The sequence below is a fragment of the Chanodichthys erythropterus genome, chromosome 3 (assembly GCF_024489055.1).
Source record: "Chanodichthys erythropterus isolate Z2021 chromosome 3, ASM2448905v1, whole genome shotgun sequence".
Taxonomy (NCBI): domain Eukaryota; kingdom Metazoa; phylum Chordata; class Actinopteri; order Cypriniformes; family Xenocyprididae; genus Chanodichthys; species Chanodichthys erythropterus.
In genome coordinates this window covers 28,756,389-28,779,127 of record NC_090223.1, presented here as the reverse complement: position 1 = coordinate 28,779,127, position 22,739 = coordinate 28,756,389, and the positions used below count along the sequence as shown (strand labels likewise).

The 22,739-nt window shown below is 35.6% G+C and overlaps 4 protein-coding genes across 4 annotated transcripts; 3 read left to right on the top strand and 1 right to left on the bottom strand.

Annotated features, from left to right (window-relative positions):
• Positions 1-1,186: 1,186 nt before the first annotated feature.
• gh1 (growth hormone 1) lies at positions 1,187-2,734 on the top strand. The gene is made up of 4 exons (XM_067372929.1): positions 1,187-1,201; positions 1,657-1,773; positions 2,235-2,396; positions 2,531-2,734. The coding sequence occupies exons 1-4, from the start codon at positions 1,187-1,189 to the stop codon at positions 2,732-2,734; spliced, it is 498 nt and encodes a 165-aa protein (XP_067229030.1).
• A 988-nt stretch (positions 2,735-3,722) lies between these two features.
• rdm1 (RAD52 motif containing 1) lies at positions 3,723-7,920 on the top strand. The gene is made up of 7 exons (XM_067372916.1): positions 3,723-3,911; positions 5,053-5,232; positions 5,348-5,470; positions 5,591-5,753; positions 6,941-7,039; positions 7,125-7,204; positions 7,462-7,920. The coding sequence occupies exons 1-7, from the start codon at positions 3,807-3,809 to the stop codon at positions 7,552-7,554; spliced, it is 843 nt and encodes a 280-aa protein (XP_067229017.1). The 5' UTR covers positions 3,723-3,806; the 3' UTR covers positions 7,555-7,920.
• Positions 7,921-13,151: 5,231 nt separating this feature from the next.
• ifnphi3 (interferon phi 3) lies at positions 13,152-15,291 on the top strand. Its single transcript, XM_067372903.1, has 5 exons — positions 13,152-13,280; positions 13,365-13,451; positions 14,035-14,181; positions 14,998-15,093; positions 15,184-15,291. Exons 1-5 carry the CDS (start codon positions 13,152-13,154, stop codon positions 15,289-15,291), a joined length of 567 nt encoding a protein of 188 aa, XP_067229004.1.
• A 6,486-nt stretch (positions 15,292-21,777) lies between these two features.
• ifnphi2 (interferon phi 2) lies at positions 21,778-22,739 on the bottom strand. The gene is made up of 5 exons (XM_067372889.1): positions 22,611-22,739; positions 22,427-22,513; positions 22,171-22,317; positions 21,980-22,078; positions 21,778-21,867 (listed from the first exon to the last, which is right to left on the bottom strand). The coding sequence occupies exons 1-5, from the start codon at positions 22,737-22,739 to the stop codon at positions 21,778-21,780; spliced, it is 552 nt and encodes a 183-aa protein (XP_067228990.1).

Below are 22,739 nucleotides of genomic sequence, written 5' to 3'. Positions count from 1 at the left end.
ACAGTAAGGGTCAGGTAACTGATTGTATTCTGTTTTTCCCCGAAAAGGGATTAAACTATTAATGTCACACTGACATTTCACAGCCCCACTACTGCTGAATATTACACAAAGAGCAACAACACGTCTGCATAGGAAAATCCTCCCACAGTGACACGTATATGACCTGATTCACTCTCATAATTATTGACAACGTGTCCTTTTGGAAGGAGATGACACCATTTACAGCTTACGTGGTGATGCTACACACATCCTATAGCGCTGTGTGAATGACAACCACTATAGTGATCGAAACATTTAGCCTAAACTCTGGCTTACTCACAGTTCTTGTTTGAGTTGATTAATTTGATTAGCACTGTCCCTGTCAAATAAATAAATTAAATTAAAAATAAACACAACTATAAGCTGAATTATTTGTAGAACATTTTCAAAATATATAAACCACAATTTTTTCCATAATTGAATTTTACATGGAAAGAAAGTGTTTCTTTCATATTTCTTTCAAATGATACAAAGGATTTAATTCATATTCAATAAATAAAAAGATGACCTTTCGGCTTTTTCTTAGTGCCAACAACATCATGGAAATTGATATAAATGACCGGAACCACAACACTAATGTTTTTTTGTCTAAATACATGTAGCATGCATATTAAAGCAAGGAAACTATCATGTTTCTGATTAAGATGCATCAAAACATGTTCATGCCACATATAAATATCAGCACACCTGAGCCAGGAAAACAAACACTCACAAGCCTTCAACTAAGACTGTCAGAATCTACCCTGAGCGAAATGGCTAGAGGTATGGATGTGATGCTTTCTGTTGATTTAAGACTTATTTTTTTAACTCATTTCGTTTAGATGTTTCTTTATGCTTTCCTCTTACTTGTAAAACTAATTTCATAGTTGTAAAAGAGTTTATTGGAGCATGGAAAACAAAACAAATGTATTTGATCATTGACAAAATCTGTTTTGATTAATCCAACATCTTGATTTCATTGGTTACTTTATCAGGAACGATGATGCAGATGTTAAACAAACCTCTTTCTTTTCTTCTCCTAGCATTAGTGCTGTTGTCGGTGGTGCTGGTTAGTTTGTTGGTGAACCAGGGGACGGCCTCAGAGAACCAGCGGCTCTTCAACAACGCAGTCATCCGTGTTCAACACCTGCACCAGCTGGCTGCAAAAATGATTAACGACTTTGTAAGATTCCCATTAAAGTCTATTCAAAAATTGCAGATCCTAACCTGTGATTTAGAACAAAAACGATCGATCACACCTATTCAAGTCAAATATGAGTTTAGGACTTAAATTAAAATTCTGTCAACATTTATTCGCCCTCAATTTGTTCCAAACCTGTATGAATTTCTTTCTTCTGCTAAACACAAAAGAAGATATTTTGAAGAACATGGGTAGCCAAACAGTTGATGGTCCCCATTGACTTCCATAGTATGGAAAAAAAATACTATGGAAGTCACCGACATTCTTCAAAATATTGTCTTTAGTGATCAGCAAAAGAAAGAAACAATTTCAGGGTGAGTAAATAATGACAGAATTTTTGGGTGAACTATCCCTTTAATAAGTGTTCTTTGCATTCCTACCAGATGTATTTAAATGTTATTTGAGTGAGTAAATACTGTTTTCCTTTTGTTATCAAGGAGGACAACCTGTTGCCTGAGGAACGCAGACAGCTGAGTAAAATCTTTCCTCTGTCTTTCTGCAACTCTGACTCCATTGAGGCGCCCACTGGAAAAGATGAAACACAGAAGAGCTCTGTAAGTACACAATGTCATTAATAATGAAACCCCAATCTCTTATGTTTTAGTCAACGATATATAGAACTATGAAACAAATAGTAGTATAGTACATGCATGATGCAAGTGAAATATTTTTGTTGTCTTCACATTTGCTCAAAAACCAGATTAAGAATTCCATCATCACTACATTGTAAAATATTATTTTCACCATTTATCACATTTTTTCTTTTGTCAAATCAACTTAATATATAATGTTGTTCAGATAACATAATATTGTGAGTTTCTGCTGATTAAACCAATCACCTTTGATGGTTTAACTCAAATTTTTAATTTCAATGAACTTGAAACTTATTTTTTAAGTTAAACCAACAATTCTTTTTTACAGTGTAGTAGTTTCTTGCAGTTTGGAAAACAGACCAAATATGGGCAGCGTGAGCATTTTCTGAAGCCTCCAGTATTTTTTTTTTTTCTTTCTTCAGATGTTGAAGCTCCTTCGCATCTCTTTCCGCCTCATTGAGTCCTGGGAGTTCCCCAGCCAGACCCTGAGCGGAGCCATCTCAAACAGCCTGACCGTCGGGAACCCCAACCAGATCACTGAGAAGCTGGCCGACTTGAAAGTGGGCATCAGCGTGCTCATCAAGGTGAGACCAGATTTATTCTAGGCTACTCTGTTTTTTTTTCATAGAACGTGTCTAGTGGTCATACCAGAAGGTATCTTTACATCTTCAGGGCTTATTTGGATAGCTATGACAATTTGCCATTTGTATCTGCACAGGGATGTCTGGATGGTCAACCAAACATGGATGAAAACGACTCCCTGCCGCTGCCTTTTGAGGATTTCTACTTGACCATGGGGGAGAGCAGCCTCAGAGAGAGCTTTCGTCTTCTGGCTTGCTTCAAGAAGGACATGCACAAGGTGGAAACTTATCTGAGGGTTGCAAATTGCAGGAGATCCCTAGATTCAAACTGCACCCTGTAGATGGCGCCAATGTATTGCTAGCCAAAGCCTGTGACACACTTTGTGCAAATCTAAAACCAGTTTAAGTCCTCAAAATCGCCTAATATAATTGTTATCTGGTCTTATATATGCAGGAAATGTCAACCAGGCATGGCTAGGTCTGTTCTCCAGCTCCCTCCCATATCTAAACCCTACTTAACACTGTTGTATTTATTCTTCTCATTGGGGAGTGCTCGTAAATTAAAGACATTAAGATCTGATTTAACATTTCACAGTGGTGCTAAGCAATTTATGGAGATACATTTTCAAATGTGCGCAAATCGCTTTGACTGTAGTATTTTATGGCTCCGAAAATGGCTAAAGATGCCTTTTGTCGAAACATGTAAACATTTGTCTGATAGATTGTATTATTAGCTCATGCTGTTCTCTTGAAGCTGTGTGTCTTTATCCATTAAAGTTCTAAACTGCATCCAATGTGTCTGCTGTATGGCCTGTGTGATTTATTTATTCTTTTCTACCCGTCTCAACATTACACGTACCTTACATTTTCAATGCTCGGATATTCATCAAAATGGACCGAAAAAAAAATTACAAAAAAGCACTGCTACAGCATTTTGTTAAACCAGGATCTGAACAGGCTAAACTTTTACCTTTAGTTTAATAAACAAAATGGAAAAGTTTTGCAAAAATAATGAATAAATAAAAACTTGTGACATTTAAAAGCAATATTGTTCTACGATGCAGTGCTGCAGGTCTCTACATATTAAGATGATGAGACAAAATTCCGTTTTTAAATGTTTATAAATTATGTTGGTTATTATTTTGAACGCTTTTAGAACGTTTGGAACGTACATAGATACTGTAACATAGCGGGAAATTCTCATTTGTTACATCCTTCCAGAATCCTTCCACTGATCCAATCACATCGCATTACGTAATATGACGTCTAGAGAGCGCGAAATGCAATTCTGTTTACGGAAGTCGTAGAGGAGAGCCGTGTCAACTGATTACTAGCGTTTTAAATACATTTAAATGTTTTTTTGAGGCAACAACACCGTTTTCGAGTGGCAGCTTTATTTAAAGCTATATCCCAATGGATATTGAGGTCGATATAATTGAGTTTAAAGTCCCTCTCGAAAACAACAAAACTATTTTTATTTGGGACATTCAGCCAACATTTTCAGAGGCCCACATTTATGTAAGTTAAAACATTATATTATTAAATTTCTTCTTCTTCTTCTTCTTCTTCTTCTTCTTCTTCTTCTTCTTCTTCTTCTTCTTCTTCTTCTTAATAATAATAATAATAATAATAACCTGCTATTTAAGTCAGGTTATGTTTATTTTTTCCCCAGAGATGTAACGTTAGGCTACATAAGCATTACATTTGTATAACAAGACCTGAATTGCAGCATAAATTAATGTGCCCAACTTTAATCTTAATTACTGTTTATTAAACATAACCTGGTTTATTAAGAATAACCTGACTTCTTAAGATTCGTGTATTCAGCATTTGGAGCTCTTTAGAAATGAGAAAGTCTTAGAAATGGAATCATCCAGGTTGAAGAATAATATCAGTTGATTATACTGATAAAATCAGGTTACTCTGTTTACCTATTCTTTTGTAGTCTATTTGTTGGCGTGATTAGAGCTGATGTGCCACTAGGTGGCAGGGTCTGCTTCAATTCAATTGAATTGTGCAGGGACTTTTTTTAGTATACACATGCACTTACAAAAAAATGATACTCAGCAAGCCATGGGCAACAGTGGAAGACCTGTAGAAAAAGACGCTTAGGTGGTAGCGCAGGTTGAGGGAGAAACAAAACTCAGCTGTAATCACCTCAAACTGGCACAAATTTATGTATTTATGATAATATTGACTAATTATGTTGAGCAAAAATGTATGTACGTCAAGCAGGCAAAAAGCTCAATGAGGGTGCTCAACCACACACCTTGAATGTGTGGTTTACAGGGACACTCCATAGACGTAATGATTTTTATAGTGGACAAACTCTCAAACAGCAAAACTATTTTTATATGGGACTCATTTGGGATTCAGCTAACATTTTCAGAGGCCCACATTTATGTACATTAAAACATATTATATTATTACATTTCTTCTTCTTCTTCTTCTTCTAAATAATAATAATAATATCTTTTGATTTTCTTGTTTAATTTTTGCATAGAGATGTACATAAGCATTATATTTGAATAACATAACCTGAATTGCTTTGGACTTTAGGGATTTTTAGTGCAAAATCCCCAGTAATAGCAAAAATGTGTCCAAATTTATTCTTAATTACTGTTGATTAAACTTCTCACTGTATAACCTGACTTCTTAGGAGTCCCTGTGGAGCGTGTATTCAGCATTTGGAGCTCTTTACCTTTTGAAGGTGTGTCCGAATGCCACGGTGGCAGAACCTGGGTTCTATGCGCTGGTGAAGTTCTATTCATCAGTACAGGCATCCAAAGCTCAGCGGGCCACTGATAAACAGTGTCTTTTCCAAAGCTCTCCTTTAAAGGTAGCCTAATGTATTAGAGTGACAGATAAAGCTGTGATAAGATTTTTTTTAATTTTTACAGAGGGTTTGAATTAAAAGTTTATTTTGCATATATATTTATTATTCTCTCTTTCAGGTCCGATTGAGCACAAAGCAGAATCTGTCCTTCTATAGCACTAAACCTCTTAGCCTTTCCAAATGTCACAACCTGGCTAATCACTATCTGGGCTTCGGCGGCTGGTCTACTCGCATTATCACTGTAAGCAACACATCAATATGGGTGATGTACACTAAACAGACTCTTCATTTTCCCCCCAAGGCTAAGTGTGCATCTGTTCATGGCTGCTTTGTAAACACGTATTTTTTTGTGTTTCAACAGTTGAAGGACATCTCAAAGTGTGTGGAAGACGGGTGTCAAGAAGAAGCAGATGACCAGGGTGTATTTTTGAAATATGGCTGTATAGCAGAGTTAACCTTCCCACAGCATGGAGTGAGCTGTCGGGGTGTCGGTGTGGCAGAGGAGATCATTGACAACGATCGAGGTGATTTGGCTTGAGTCAAGCGACATGCTTGAATTTTTAATTTTTTTATTTTTGAGCACACCTAAATATATCTTAACATAATAATAATACATAATTATAATCAGTGTTGGGGAAAGTTACTTTTAAAATTAATGAATTGCATTAATTAGTTACTTTATATGGAAAGTAATGCACTATGTTACCATTACTTTTTCTCAGCTGGGCTGGGCTGGGCTTGCTTTGTTTTTTAATAAGAAACAAAGAAAAGTTCTATATTGGCAAATTTAAAGGCCCTTTCACTCTAAAAGTGACAAGCCTCAGGCTTAAGGAAATGCCAATCAATAATGGAGCTCAAACAAATCTTTCAGCTGTGCCACCAATTCTGGATTCCAGAAGAATAGGATGGAGAAGGAAGTTCAACCCTCTTACTTCAGCAATTGAAAAGTAAAGGAGCCGCAAATGTCATTTTTGCTATTTCGTATGGTTGAACTGGATTGTCAAAGGTCAGCAGCAAAGATAAAGTGAGATTAAATACATAAAGCATATTTGTGTTATTTAACATATTTAATTATTGCAGGTTTTTATTCATTTTGAGGAATACTGAATCTGTTTTTGTGCGTGAGATGAGTAAATGCATGCTCACATTTAGTCTAGAATTACAGTAACCATCATGTTCACACAGCGCACACATCGCCTCTGCTTCTTACTACCCATTTCTCTCAACATGAGGACAGAAGAGGTGTCAGTCAATAAATGGCAAAATTTGTGTTGATTATTTGAAAAAGTAACTCCGATATTTTGTTGTACATTTGAAAGAAATGCATTACTTTACTAGTTACTTGAAAAGAGTAAATCTGATTATGTACATAACTCTCATTTCTTGTAATGTATTACCATGACACTGTTTATAATAATAATAAATATAATAATACTAAAAATAAACATAATATTTAAATGAAATTCATAATTAAAATAATATTTAAAATATGTATCTTCTTTGTTAGTAAATTTATTTATTTATTTTTATTTATTTTATTTATTTTATCCATTTATTTTACCTTGCCATGTAATAGCAACTACATGATGATGATATGGCCAAATAAACACAATATAGTGTGTGTGGTATATATATTATATTATATTATATTATATTATATTATATTATACGCACATGTTATGAGTTAACAATATCTGCAAATATCTTTTAGACCCAGAAGAAAAGCTGAGAAAAAGAGGGATACTACTGAAACGGGCCAAAGACAAAGCTGTGGTGGTTGCCTTTGAAAAAGTGCTTCTCATGATCTTGGGTAAGTATCACACAACCTATACAGCCATTATACAACACATTGCTGTCTGTGGTAACATCCATTTCACGTAATTAATGTCTTATAGGAAATGGAAAAGTAGCAATTGAAATCAAGTATGATCCAGATGAGATCCTTCCAGAAGAGAACTCAGAAGGAGTCATAAAAGTAAGTGTTCCTTCAAGTTGTTTGAACTTTGACTTATCAAATGTATTCCATTTACAGAGAAATACATTTTAAACTTGTCATAATTTTGCCTTTTTATTAGAAAAGCTTGTGTTATGTATTAAATTTATTCTAATTTAAGTCTACTGAAATCAGTTCAAACGTTTTGCTATGAGGAACAATTGCTATAAGGAACTGTAAGGTCAGTGGTTTAGCAAAAGCTAATCAGAAAGCTAACTAATAATTACTTTATTTGCCAGGTAAATGACATCTCCTGGAATGAGTTTGAAGGTGCTGACTGTAATACTGAGGATGATATCCCATGGGACCTCACTGTGGACCTCCCTCATTGACACCCACTCAGTTGCCAATATTTTCCAGAGAAGTGACCATCGAAAATGATACACTTTTTTCTCTTTAAAGTGTGGCATTGACCATAATGTCAAACGTGTGCAGCGTTACTGTCATACTCTGTGGTTAACCTCTTGATTTCAGTGCAACTGACCCCAGATTCCTCTTCTCTATTTCCAAAGCAATTCTCTGTTTTTTTATGTGGCTGATACACCAAGGCCACAGGTCAGGTCAGATGTCAAGCCAAAGAAAGTCATGCCATTTTAACTGAGGGAAGCCCAAATGCATCACTCTATAATTTTATAAACCTATACTGTGAACTTAAAATTTGCGTCACCTTATAATACATTGTAGTATGTTGTCTTTAAAAGGAGTTTTGTGTGTTGTGGTTATGATTTTTCTGCAGTGTTAAATAAAATATATATACAGTGTATCTTAATCATATTATATGCCTCCCCGTCATTACTTTTGCTTTGCTGCTGTTGTTCAGTTGGCTGCCTATTCTTTGTAGACTAGATGTTAATCATGTGTTTTGGGTCTTAGAAATGGAATCATCCAGGTTGAAGAATAGTATCAGTTGATTATACTGATAAAATCAGGTTACTCTGTTTACCTATTCTTTCTAGTCTATTTGTTGGCTTGATTAGAGCTGATGTGCCACTAGGTGGCAGGGTCTGCTTCAATTCAATTGAATTGTGCAGGGACTTTTTTTAGTATACACATGCAGTTACAAAAAAATGATACTCAGCAAGCCATGGGCAACAGTGGAAGACCTGTAGAAAAAGACGCTTAGGTGGTAGCGCAGGTTGAGGGAGAAACAAAACTCAGCTGGAAACACCTCAAACTGGCACACATAGAAGGCAAAAAGCTCAATGAGGGTGCTCAACCACACACCTTGAATGTGTGGTTTACAGGGACTCTCCATAGACGTAATGATTATTAACAAACTCTATCACCTTACTCTAAACCTGCCCATAAATCTACTCATCACAGGAAACCTTTGGAATTTCAAATAAAGAAAAATGTTTTAGTATGTTTTAAAGTCATTTGGTTTACGAGGACACAGGAAGTGTAATACCCATGTCATTTGACACATTTGTATCCTCATAAACCACAAGAACACAAACACACATTTCATTCTGCATTAGATCAATCTGCGTGAACTGAAAATGTGTACTACAAATCCCTTATTCCAATGGCAGAGACAGTTTTAAATAGGATTATTTTAAAAGATATAAAGATTTTTATTTTGTTGTCATGATATTACACACTCTTTCACTTGTAAGTCATCAGCCTCATGATGGATGGAGATACGCTCCTGACTATCTGTCCATGTGTGGAAGATTACCACTTTTGTCTATTTTTCTTATCTTAAAATGATTTTGATTGGCTAAGTAATGACGTAGTTAGACTCTGTTAGAGTATAACTGCTGTGGAAATGTCAATGTACGCAGAGCGGCCTACAAACTCCTTGTGAGACTTGAAGCTGGCTTCTGCTGATGAAACTGCAAACTAATCTTAAGTAATTTTTTTTCAATTTATTTTTTAATCTCTGACTCTGGGTCTTCATTCATCATATCTGGTCTTTTGGGTCTTTAACTGTAAAATTCTCCTACAAGGCTTAAACATGCATGTATGTATTTATCTTTTTCATGCCAGTGTCACAACATTCCTGCATCTGTAAAAATGATGTGATCAATAAGTCATAGCAACAATAATTTAACCAATTTCAACTTCATTTTTTAAAGTTATACAAGGTTTAACAACTTAGAGTTTAATTGCTGCCTTAAATCTGTAAGTTGACATAGGGGAACATTTTTGATGTACTAAATGAACATAATAAATAGAAAAGCCTGCAAATTACAATACTTCATATTTATTTACTTGAGTTTCTAATCCTTTAAGAATGTTAATGTCACTTTAAGGAAAGTTACAAATCGAAAGCATAGAAATTAGAAGATAGAATAGCTGATTAAAGCAGTGAATTTCCACATTTTGGCAAATTAAAAAGTCGAATGTATAGTGTTAACACAGTTCTACTGGACTTGTTAAGGTTTGTGTGTTTGACTAGACAGGGCGTGACACTAATAACCTCTTGTTTGGTCTAAGTCATAAACTCGTGTTGATGAGTATCGGTTCTGAGAGAGTGATTGTATCTCTTTCTGATTTTAAGTCTCCCTGAGGCGCTTGGCTGAACCACCAGCACAGTGCTTGATTCCTCTTGCCCTCAAACAACCTCATACAGTGCTATTGCAACGTGATCTCATCAGAATACGTGTGTATTTTTACGTGAAGTGTGGTTCTACCACACGTACATTTACTAACGTTTTCATACACACAAAAACGTACAACACTGACGTATTTATAGCACTAAAGTACAAATACTTACGTATTAGCAGCTTAAAAAACGTTAAACATCTAACGTAAAGTGTGAATGTATATGAATTACCATGTATTAATATTAAAATCGTGGCTTTAATGATTCAAATATGTTGTGTTCAGTTGTCATTAACGTTACATAATTTTAAAGGAGACTACACTTTGAAACCTTAAAATGAATAACATTTCTATAATCGTTTTGTAATATTTTGCTGTGCTGTCGAGAAGCGTTACGACATGGTTTACGGCACTGATATCGAACGCTCATTGGTTGTCACCTGCTTCGTCGCAGATTGCGATTTGCAGTGTTTCAGTGGATTGACATTTGAAATGAGTGCGCGCCTTCACGGATTAATAAATTATATTCTGCTCTGTACCCTATAAAAACTATTACGTTACAGCCAGAGAGGACTGCGACTGGAACTCATCATCATTTTAACTTTTGGTACCACGTTTGACATATTTGCAAAAAATAAATGATTGTGATTAACGTTACGCTTGTCTGTTTTTCATTTATTAACAGTATGTAGTTTTAAGAAATTGTTATGGGTAGGTTTAGGGGTAGGTGTAGGATAAGTGGCTCAAAATATCGTTTTAATGTCATATTTTTACTAAAATTGTCATTTTCCTACACATTTCTGTCCATTATGATTTATTCTTTTAACATTATGTATAAAATGGGTAGGTTTAGGTTCGGGGTGGGGTGGGGTTTAGGGATATTACATTAATCTAAAAATGTTAAAAGGGAACATTTATATATATTTTATACATATATTTTTATGACATGAAAGATTCGTAAATATTTTACGTTTTATTCGCAGTAAAAACGTAAGTATGTTTACGTTTTGGTGCCATAATTACGTCAGTATTTGTACGTTTTAGCACCATTCAAAACGTACAAATATGTACGTTTTGTGTCTTTTAAAGTTATGTATTAATAACTACATATTAACAATGAGACCAGGCTGGCTATTTTTACCATAAGGAGGGGCAAAAGTGATTTTTCGTGATTACAGCTTGATTCACTCTTTCAGTTCCCTATCCTCATTTTCACTTTCCAAGGTATGCCTGTGTGGGTTCTCTATACCCACGAGGTTGAAATATACCAGACATTGTATTTCACTAGAAACAAACCAAGTGTAACGATAAATCTTTTTTTCTTTTCTTTTCTTCTTGCAAACCACAACCAAAAAGTGCCACATGCCATCTTGGGCAATCCCAGACTGTTGCGTAATTCTTTTGTTCATCTCTCGAAATTATATTAAATAACTGGCATATGTTATAAATTGCACCTTATTATGTTATGTTATAAATTTGACTAAATAAAAGCTACAAGAAATTGTTATTATATTATCTATATAATAAGATGGGGGGGGGGGTATTAAAATATTCATTATTAACAATTTTCACAATAAATATTGATCTAAAAAGAAGCCTAAAATCAACATCATTCAACAGATTAATTGTTTAAAAAGCAAAAAAATTAAAATCTGAGAGCATTTGTGACTGTGGTACACTCTAAAAAATGCTGGGTTAAGAACGACCCAAGTTGGGTTAAATATGGACAAACCCAGTGATTGGGTTGTTTAGACCCAGCGGTTGGGTTAAATGTTTGCCCAATGTGCTGGGTAGTTTTATTTAACTCAACTATTGTTTAAAAATTACTATATGGCAAAATCAGACACACAATTACTATAGAGGCAACAATAATAATCAAAAGATGAACATTTATTAATAAGCAATTTAATAAATGTTTATTATTTAATTATTATTATTAATTAAACATATTAATAAATGTTATTTTCCAACATACTTTGGGTTTATTTTAAGTGATCAATAAAGTAATTTTTAAACATTAGTTGAGTTAAATAAAACTACCCAGCAGGTTGGGTTTAAGATTCAACCCAACAGCTGGGTCAAAACAACCCAATCGCTGGGTTTGTCCATTTTTAACCCAACATTTTTTAGAGTGTATGGTTTAATACCGCAGGCCGAGACCAATATCAAAACCATAGGCAAGAATCCTGAGACCAGAAATACCAAAGAAAGGATCTGTGATTGTCTACAGTATGTCACAAATATACAGTACAGTGTTATGAACATAATCTTATGGTTAACCTCCTAATTTCTTACTTACACTCTAAAAAATGCTGGGTTAAAAACAACCCAAGTTGGGTAAAATATGGACAAACCCAGCAGGTTGGGTTAAAAAATGATGTACATGATGTACTATAAGTCTCTGGTCTGGTCAAGTTTAATCTTAAAAATACCCCACAAATTTGCCCCTTTTTGGGGGTGAGTAAAAACATGCCTTTTACTATATTACTATATTGCTGGCTAAAAAAATAAATCCGAAATTGGTTGAAAAAAATGGCTGGGTGAAAACAACCCAATCCCTGGTTTTGTCCATATTTAACCCAGCAGTTTTTAGAGTGTAACTTTCCTCTTTTCACTTTTTCTATACCAGAGTCTTTTTGATGGTTTTAAGTAAAAAAGTAATTCTCATCACATTGAGAGGCTGTAAAATATAAGCCTAATTATGAACACATGATCTGACAACACAATCTCACGACAATTATAGCCTACTTTACGATTCGGTGAATTGGTTTCGAATTATTATTTAGATTGGATACGTTTGAAAATCTTTTTGAAGAACAGCTCATCTGTGACTAAGCCTTCATGTAGAATAAATTAAGTTGTCAACAAGTTCTCGTGAACAAAGACATGTGTCAACATGCCACAATGTGCATGTTTTAGCTCAAAAATATCACTACTCATCTACAATAATTACTAATACAAAGGAATGTATTTGATTATTTTATTAGGTTTCGTTTTACCTTGGGCTCTTAGATACCATATCAATCTTTTTAAGATGAGTTTATAACACGTCTTGTAGCTTCATAAGGGGAAATCTCATTTGGGATACACTAGAATAAAAGATACAATTCAGCATTAGAAAACTTCACAAACCGCTAAGACGGTTGAAGTAGACGTCTCGAAAACGCAGTCATTCGATTTAAAATGCAGTATATAACCTGCAGACCTACTGTGAGTAGGATATCACTTACCAACAAACACAACTTGTAAAGGATAAACAATTCAGCGAGGTAAGCAGTCAAATTGTGGCTTATAATTAATCAAATTATTTATTGCTTGAAATTGGTGAATCATGTTGCTTTAACCTCATGCGTTCTCCGTTCCTCTATAGACATCTTTCAGAATGGACTTTCATCGTGTGGCTTGGCTGTGCACCTTTTTCTGCTTTGCGCAGGTCTGGTCATTGCCAACAAGAAACTGCATCCTTCGGAAGGACTTGATGAAGAAAACCTGTACATTTATAGAGACTGCGGTAAGAATTGTTGCGGAGAATTTTCAAGGTTCAAAACAATGCAAATATATTCTTCAAGTTTAACTAAATCAAATTTTGTTTTAGGGTGGCCTTTTCCCTTCGCAATGCCTGGACGACCACGTTTCCATATCTTTCCCCCAAACTGTGTTTGAGTCCAGCAACAGGCTTCAGGTAAAAAAAATCTTAGATTGCCCTTTTTAATTTGCACTATTACACTCTTAAAAAAAAAAAGTGCCATATAGCACTAAAAGTGGTTCTTGGCTTGCAATCATAGGGGAACCACATTTGGTGCTATAGCAACATATCTTTAAAGGTGCTCTATAGCACCTTTATTAAATGGTGCTATGTAGAACCCATAAGAGGTGTCATATCGCATTTTATTTCTTCAACAAAAACAGTGGCTCGTAAAGAATCTTTAAAGGGGCTTAACAGGTATATGGCAGTGGTGCTACAGTATATAGCACCTTAACCACCCCAAAGAACCAGTGAAGAACCGCTGAAGAACCATACAACGGCTTAACAGGTTCTGTATATGGTAGCGGTGCTATATAGCACTTTGGTCGTCCCAAAGAACCAGTGAAGAACCGGTGAAGAACCACTGAAGCACCAAGATTTGGTGCTATACAGCACTTAATGTGGTTCCCATATGATTATGAGCCAAAGAACCACTTTTAGGCACTAATAGCACCATTTTTTTTAGAGTGTAGGTTGTATTTGTGAACATGAGTTTACTCTTCATCTCTTGTTTCTGAAGGTTACTGGTGTTGAAAAGGCTGTTTACCAGACACTCCAGAATATTGATGCACTGTTTGAGAACTACACTGTTCCAGACCAGTGGGATGAAGAAAAAATTGCTGACTTTCGAGGCATCGTATACCGGCAGATTGAGGAGAGCAAATGCGTAAGTTTTAATGTCTTAAACTTCAGAAATCTCAACTTCGTTCAAATTAGGCTATATGTGATTAATTTAGAATTAAATTATAATTATATTAAATTATAAAAGCAATTTATGGACCTGCATGTTGTCTTAAAAATAAAAAATAGTCATTTTCTTTAATTGTAGGCTGAACTTTTAGTATCAAAAGCTTTATATTCAACATCAAATTAATTATGAAGTTCTCTGAACAGCTTCAATGACGTTTTAAGATGCATGAAGCACCAAGAAGTAGCACCGGCCATTACTCAAAAATATTTGACTGCAAGGTGCCTCAACTGACGAATCAGAATCAAGTATTTTCAGAGAGCTGTGTAACATGTATGTTATAGAGATGGGGGAAGATGCCCCTTTAAGAACAATGTGCATTTACTTTTAAATTATAAATGCAATTGACACTAGTATTGAAGATGGCCCCCTTACTTGGGGCAATATTTTATCTACTTTTCACTTCAAAATAAACCTATTTTTACTCCACAAATCTAAAATCGTCAATGTGTCTACAAATCCTTCATTAACAAATAGACACAAAAACGTTGATGTTCAATGTCAAAGATCACTATTTTCTATAGAAACAAAATTAGATCGGTTAACCTCGATTTAGTTTCAACTGGCTAAATGTTGATATTCTGAAATGACAAAATTAAAAATACTATATATCATAAAAAGGTTTGAGATTAGATTTTGTGTAATTTATGTTCAATAAGAAAAAATGTATATGTCAATGACTTTTAATTTATTTGCATTTAATATTTCATGCTTTCTGCATCTTCTCAAATGTAGATCATGAGCAAGTCTGAAGCGGAAGAGAATTTTCCCAGCAGAGAAGCCTCTCTTAAGGTTTACTTCGAAGCTTTATCCTCCACACTGAAAGAAAAGGTATGCTTGTGTCTCCAACCTATAACTTTAGTCATATCTTTTGTGTTCTATAATAAACGTTTTAATGTTGAATGCTGTTTTTCTGTGCAGGATTTCAGTTTCTGTGCATGGGAAATCGTGAGAAGTGAGATTCTCCGCACCCTGAACTTCATATTGAAGCACAACTCTGACATCATGTATGAATCTCCACAGCTCTAGATGCTTGTTTGCATACTTATTTATTTAATTTATTTATATATTTATTTATTTATTTATTTATTGTCTTTGTGACTATAGAGGTAACCGAAATAACTGTCACTTTCACTTTTGATTTGTTACATCACCATTTCCATTCAGCACTGGACAGTTCACTTTTGAACACCTCTTTATTTATACATTTCAAATGTTGTATTTTTGTATGTTTTTTGTAATTTCTTAATAAAAGATGCATTTTGAATACACTGACCTCTCAGAATCTTGTGTTATCACAGTGTCATACCTGGTGAAATATCTGAATGAAAGAGATCAATGCAGATAAATAAAAAAGAGTGTTATGAAAAAAGGGAGGAAGGTGGATAAGTAAATGTGAAATAAGATACACCTGCGAAATATTAAGGTTGATATTTAAACATCTCTCTCATTCTCTCTCTCTCTCTCTCTCTCTCTCTCTCTCTCTGTGTGACCTTACACTTCGATGATGTGACCTTATACATTTGTGCCACTATGTTGTTTGTTCCAGCAGAAGTTATTTCTAGATTTACATTATGCTATACGAGATCCAAATAGACCTATTCTAGCGATCACACTTTAACCACATATCCTGTGTTTGCAACATTGTTGCAAAATAACATCCTGTTTTTGTCTTTTTCTATGTCTAGAGCAAATGCAAATTTGTTGTACCCTATGTTACAGCATGATATCATGCGCTGCATGCGCTGCATGGTCACAGATATAAATAGCCTCTTCTGTTTCATATATTTCAGCTCTTTTGCCCTTTACACTTATATTTTAGATTTCTGTAAGCACCAAGATGTCAGTTAAGATGAACCTAAGACTGCAGTCTTATAGTTTTTATGAGACTTATTTAACCAGTTTTACTTTTTAACTGTTATCATTGAGCAAACTTGGACAGAAAAGAGCAGCTGAAGAATTAATGTTAACAGACATTGAATTTAAATCCTTTAAACATTGTACTTTTTACACATGTAGTGGTAGTTCTGGTTAAACATGAATGATTTGAGATCAGTAAACCCTTATAACAGGTGAGGATATTTTGTGGCTGTGAAATGGAGAATGAGGGAAACACAGCTACAGTATATGTCACTTTTAAAGAACAAAAATATCAAATTGTTAATATCAAATATAAAAATATCAAATTATAAAAAAAAGTGACGTCTTGCCTTCACTTGGCATTCATGAAAATGCCATTGTTCTGAGTATACAGCAACTCATAGGGCCTCATTTATAAAATGTTGCATTACTGTCCTACATCTTATGATCATTTCTCAAAAAATGTGCGTAGGCTTACACTCACACTCTTCCAGATGTGAAATTTAAATGATTTGTGCGGAGCTGAATGGTTTCAGATCTCTGCCTTAACTCATAAGATCAACTTCAACATCCAAATCCTTTACTTGAGAATGAGAGTGGCAAGAATTTCCAAATACCTGCAGTACTCCACTCTGCCACAAGGAAAATTTCATATGTCTGCTTAGACCTTCATATGTCTGCTTAGGGGTAGGCAAGTTCGGTCCTAGAGAGCCGCTGTCCTGATGAGTTTAGCTCCAACTTTAATCAAACACACCTGAACAAGCAAATCAAGCTCTTCAGGATTACTAAGGCTAAAGGCAGCTGAAGGTTTTTTTTTTTTCAGGGTTGGAGCTAAACTCTGCAGGACAGCAGCTCTCTAGGACTTAGACCTTGACTTGGTGCTAAGCACTTTTCCACGTCAGAGACTGTTTTTATAAATAGGCACATATGAGATATGAGCAAAATCTGCAAAAAACTGATCACCGGTGATCACTGCAAGATGAATGCTGGTTATGTGTCTAAGTGTGGTCCAACTTGCTCTAATATCATGCTGACATGTCAAAAAACTCTAGCAATGGCGAGGCGGACTTGACGGATTCTGCAGTCAGACGTTGGTCAGTTGCTCTCCACCAACTGAGCTGGTCAATTATCTGATCACTGATTAGGGCAATTCTAAGGGCCCTGGAGTCTGGACACAGGGGGCCCAGGAGAACCCCCTACTTTCCTGTATAATTGTGGTATTTAAGTGGTCTCTTCGCACTATAATCTATTAAGCACGCTATAATGAATGCCCTCAGACTGTGGCAAGTACATGTGTGTGTCCCCTTAAGACGTTCGTGGGTTATTCAGAAACGCAGCACTTCAAGTAGATGGCAAGAGATGGCCGACAAAATTGGGATACCAAAAGAGAAAAGTGAAGTGACATATAGACAAGTATGGTGTCACATACTTGGAACTTGTTCTCTGCATTTTACCTTTCCAAGTGCACACACACACACACACAGCAGTGAGTATTGAACACACATACGGTGAACACACACCCAGAGCAGCGGGCAGCCATTTTTGCTGAGGGCATCTCAGTTGTGGGTAATGAGAGTGGAAGAGAGCACTGTTCATTCACTCCGCACACTTACATTTTCTTGCCGGTACCTTCAGGTTACAAGACCAACTCTCTAACCATTAGGCCACAGCTGTCTATGTGATTTTTTTCAAAAAAGGTCATTTATGTTCCCTGTTTTGTGCTATGAAGCTGTTAACATTTAGAAAACAGAAATTCCATCAGTCACACCGATGTTTATCCACTGGAAGTTGTAGTAATATTTCCAAGAATGTATGTTTTTCCATACAATCCAGCAATAGTGATGAAGCACTGAGCTTCAAAAAAAGATGAAAAATTACCAAGTTACATTAAAACTAGTCCCGTGATGTAGGCTATTTCCGAAGCCTTGCAACAGCTTTCTCTGAGGATTCGATTGAAATTTAATCTGAATTAATTGTCTTGGGTGAGTTTATGTTACTGTAAGCATTGTAATGATGTCTGATTCGTGAGTGAATCACTTGTTTGAGTCGGTTCAGTTCAAAGAATTTGAGGATCCTGTTGATAAAACCAGTCAATGGGGCCTGAATGATTCATTTGAGAATAGAACTCAGAAAGAAGCATGGAAATGAGCTAAAACAGTGACAGGATTGAATCAGGACATTGGATCAGTGAGTTGAACTCAAGTTCAACTCCCTGATCCAATGTCCTGATTCAATCATGTCCTGATTCAATCCTGTCACTGTTTTAGCTCATTTCCATGCTTCTTTCTGGAGCTGCTAATGTGTGAAACTCAGCGAGGCCTGGAGTACAAACTAGCCAGGGGGCCCAGAAACCCCACTGGCACCCCTGCTCTCGCCTACATTTCAGGCGAGGAGCACCTCAAACAAGCATACTTGTGTTCCCGACTGTTATGTTGCCAAGGTTTTTTTATGTTTTGTTTTGTTTTGTTTTCCCTCTCTGTCTCTGGCTGTGTCTGAAAACTGGAAAATGCTGCCTTCGGAGGACACATTTCAAGGAAGGCATCAAGGCATATCCGAATCCAATGTTACCTTCACTTCCTGTTTGCTGAGATACCTTCATCTGATCAATTTCTGAAGGCATCATAGATGAATCCTTCGCTGCCTTTGATATCCCACAATGTGTCCGAAAGTTGCGTTTGCTGGTCAGTTTGTGTGTAAATGTACATTTCTGAAAAAACTTTTTCCACTTTTGATGTCATTTCTAGCGAGAATTTTTTTACTGTAGTAATTAAATATTTGTTTAGTTCTCACCAAAGCTCGTGCTGTTTTGCTGTAGATCATTAAACTCTTACGCTGCCTCAGAAGTCTGTCCGAAATCAGTTTCGTGAGATGCCTTCATGCGTCATTTCCTGATTGTCTGCTTAGGTTTTCAGATGCAGCCTCTCTCTCACTCTGCTTGCTTAGCACTTGCTAACTGGCCACAGCTGGTGCTTATAATTGAGAACCGTATGAGAGCAGAAGTGTTGGAGAGAGTTTCACTTCTCCCCACTTGTGTTTTGAGAGATTCTTAATTTTGTTGAATGTGAGAACTTGAATGTGTGTACTCTTCTGTTGTTAGTCCATTAGTGTTACCCTGTACTCATTTTTTGACTGTTCAGATAATCAAACAAATTTAAATATGAATCAAATATAACACAAGTAAACATGCAGTTTTTAAATGAAGGTTTTTATTAAGAAGGGAAAACAAAATCCAAACCCCCATGGCCCTGTGTGAAAAAGTGCTTGCCCCCATTTCTCCAGTACATTTAGCATCTGGCTCATATTCACAATCTCAGCCATATTCTAAAAACTATCATTTTCAGTATTTTCATTTTCAAAATTTCGCTGATAGCTTCTTCACCAGATCCACCATCAACCGACACTAATATTTGACTGCGTATATAGAAATTGTTCTAAATCACCAAGCCATTAAAGTTTTGCTGATGATACTTGTGTATTCTTTTGTTTTATGCCTGTGGGTAATTATGAGTGAAACATAATCAGTATCAGCCATCGCCATCTTGAGGAATAAAAGTGAAACTCATCAGAGATTGAATTATTGTTGCAGAAAAAAATATACTTACACTATTACATTCAATGGGTCATTGGTGACCCTATAAACTTTTTATAATTGATAGATTGAGGAATACTGAAAAAGTATCTGTAAAAACCGAATGAGGTGGAGGGTAGTGAATTCCCGATGGACAAAATTTATAGGCCCTAAATAAGTTATTTAATCATTCACTGTATTCACTTATTCATTCAAGAATGACACTCCTCTACTGTGTGTTGCTTGGAAATGCGTGCAGTTGAGCCAATAGGTGGAGCTTGACATCCAGATCCCCCGTGCTGCACATGATGGGCTTGAATGTCCAGCTTCACCCTAACACTAAAGTTCCAACCATTATAGGTACACAGAGGGGGTGCTGGATAAATGGCACAGTATCTTTCGCACAGAAGCCATTGCCACAGTGGCACAAAAGATAAACAAAAAACTACAACAGTTGAGGAAGATCCAAGGGTGGTGTATTTGTTATTTGTTTGTGAGCTTGACGGTATAGCAAAAACAAGTAGAGTCTGATATTGGTCTAAATAAATATAGATAGGCCTATAATTTAATGTGTGGTTAGTGGTTCTCATATATGACTTAATTTTTTCATTTTTGGAATCATGTAATAAGAAATAAAACTTTATTTTCTTTTTTTTAAAGTGTGAACATGCATTCCTTTTGGAGAAGCCTGGATGTTTTGTTAAAATAATTGACTTGCTGTAGGCAGATTGAATGTATCTACAGACCTACTCTGCATTGTAAAGAGCCAGTGTCAAGGTCCAGCACATTCTGAATGTTTTTTTATAAAGCATTTCAGAATAGTAGGTGTCACTTTGTAACGGTTTGTGGCATTTCCTCTAAAGCTAGTTTTACAATTATATGAAATGATTGGGAAGTGTCGATTTGTGATTGCACATACCCCTGCTGGTCACTTTAATTAGAACATTTCACTTTTTTAGTTGTGGCCACCAAAAGGGTTAGTTCGCATAAAAATGAAAATTCATTAAGTCATTAATTAGTCATCCTCATGTCGTTTCACACCCGTTAATCTTCGGAACACAAATGAAGATATTTTTGATGAAATCCAATGGCTCAGTGAGGCCTCCATTGACAGCAAGATAATTTACACTTTCAAATGCAGTTCATGTGACTACAGTGGTTCAACCTTAATGTTATGAAGTGACAATAATACTTTTTGTGCGCCAAAAAAACAAAATAACAACTTTATTCAACAATATCTAGTGATGGGCGATTTCAAAACACTGCTTCATGAAGCTTTAAAGCTTTACGAACCTTTTGTTTCAAATCATTGGTTCGGAGTGTGTATCAAACTGCCAAAGTCATGTGATTTCAAACGCTTTGAAGTATCATGAAGATATTGTTGAATAAAGTCATTATTTTGTTTTTTTGGCGCACAAAAAGTATTCTCGTCACTCCATAACATTAAGGTTGAACCACTGTAGTCACATGAACTGTTTTAAATATGTCTTTAGTAGCTTTCTGGGCATTTGAAAGAGCTAATTATCTTGCTGGCAATACAGGCCTCACTGAGCCATTTTATCACATTTATTTTTGATCAAATTTTATCAAAAATAACTTAATTTGTGTTCTGAAGATGAACGAAGGTCTTACATATGTAGAACAGCATGAGGGTGAGTAATTAATGACAGAATTTTAATTTTTGGGTGAACTAACCCTTTAATTCCAAATGACGCAGCTGAACTACCAGTCCTATGCCAACTGGAAAAAAATGAGTATTTGTGTTTTGGAAAATGTTATATAAAAGCATTTTACACTCTACTGTCTGAATATCACAGCTTTAATTTTACAGCAATACAGCGTGATACTTGAAACAAGGGCACTCTTGCTTTTGTGATATTGTTCAGTTGGAAGTCGCAGCTTGTAAATTATACTCAGAGATAAACTTGTCTTCAGTTGCATTGAGTGTTTTATTGAGTGTCCAGTACAGTGATTTAACAGTTTACAAAATCAATCAAATAAATAAATAATAAATACATAAATAAATACATAAATAAATAAATACATAAATAAATAAATAAATAAATAGTCAGTCAGTCTACAGAGAACTACATTTTCAATGATTTAAGCTTGAGGATGTCATGGAGAACACGCAGGAGCTCCTTTCGAACCACCTCCCATGCACACACACTGTGGTCCTGATTGAGGAAAAAAGACAAATTATATATTATTAGTAGGGAATGGGATGAAGTAACAGTTCGTTGTAGTTTATGTTATGTTATATGCGTACTGAAATCTGCAGAAGGCTACCTTGTCTCTGAGGAGAGTGGCCAGTTTATCAAAGAAGGTTTTCAGAGCATCGTCTCTTGCTGGAAAATCATCCACAGGTCTGTGCGTTCTCCCCATAGACTACACACAGAGGAGAAATATGACATAATTACAGGCATGATTCAAAGATTCATCTATAATAGCCTATAACAAGAAATGTATTTCGAACTTACACATTTTTTATCGCCAGTTAAACGGTGAACTATGTTTTGGAAATGCTCCACTTTCATCTGGTTCCAGGACTCTGGATAACTGTCGTTAGCAAACAGGAAATCAATGTGCTCCATGATTTTATACACTGCCTTTGCTACACCGATGTTCTGAAAGTTAAACATGTAACAAGTTAGAAAATATTACACATGCCCCGGCAAGTATTCCTCAGAAACATATAGACAATTAAGGAGCTAATCTGGTGTGTTGTTAGTTCACCTGACTGGAGTCATTTGATTGCAGTGCAGATTTCGGGAAGGTTATTTTGATGTTTTCTTCCAAGCATTCACGGGGAAAAAGACCTCCCTATAAGGAAAGACATAAGGACATAGCCACATAAGTAAGGCAGGAAAAGGAAATAAAAAAGGGAACACAAACAAAAAAAGAAGAAAACTCAACTTACCATATTCTCAAGTAGACTGTGAGTTTCTTTCACAAGTGCCTGCCGCAGGATGCACTTTGTTGGCATTGAACAAATTTGGGAGAAAAAAAGGAATGAACTCAATAAAGCAATATATTTCCAAAGTGCCAT

Bases quoted from the DNA above. Each gene is read 5' to 3' on its own strand.
- rdm1 (XM_067372916.1), top strand. From the start codon at position 3,807: ATGGATATTGAGGTCGATATAATTGAGTTTAAAGTCCCTCTCGAAAAC. The intron at 5,233-5,347 runs GTAGCCTAATGT...TCTCTCTTTCAG, and splicing joins TCCAAAGCTCTCCTTTAAAG to GTCCGATTGAGCACAAAGCA. The intron at 7,205-7,461 runs GTAAGTGTTCCT...TTTATTTGCCAG, and splicing joins ACTCAGAAGGAGTCATAAAA to GTAAATGACATCTCCTGGAA.
- ifnphi3 (XM_067372903.1), top strand. From the start codon at position 13,152: ATGGACTTTCATCGTGTGGCTTGGCTGTGCACCTTTTTCTGCTTTGCG. The intron at 13,281-13,364 runs GTAAGAATTGTT...ATTTTGTTTTAG, and splicing joins GTACATTTATAGAGACTGCG to GGTGGCCTTTTCCCTTCGCA. The intron at 15,094-15,183 runs GTATGCTTGTGT...TTTTCTGTGCAG, and splicing joins CCTCCACACTGAAAGAAAAG to GATTTCAGTTTCTGTGCATG.
- ifnphi2 (XM_067372889.1), bottom strand. From the start codon at position 22,739: ATGGCACTTTGGAAATATATTGCTTTATTGAGTTCATTCCTTTTTTTC. The intron at 22,514-22,610 runs GTAAGTTGAGTT...CTTTCCTTATAG, and splicing joins ACAGTCTACTTGAGAATATG to GGAGGTCTTTTTCCCCGTGA. The intron at 22,318-22,426 runs GTGAACTAACAA...TTTAACTTTCAG, and splicing joins AATCAAATGACTCCAGTCAG to AACATCGGTGTAGCAAAGGC.
- gh1 (XM_067372929.1), top strand. The intron at 1,774-2,234 runs GTAAGTACACAA...TTCTTTCTTCAG, and splicing joins ATGAAACACAGAAGAGCTCT to ATGTTGAAGCTCCTTCGCAT. The intron at 2,397-2,530 runs GTGAGACCAGAT...GTATCTGCACAG, and splicing joins GCATCAGCGTGCTCATCAAG to GGATGTCTGGATGGTCAACC.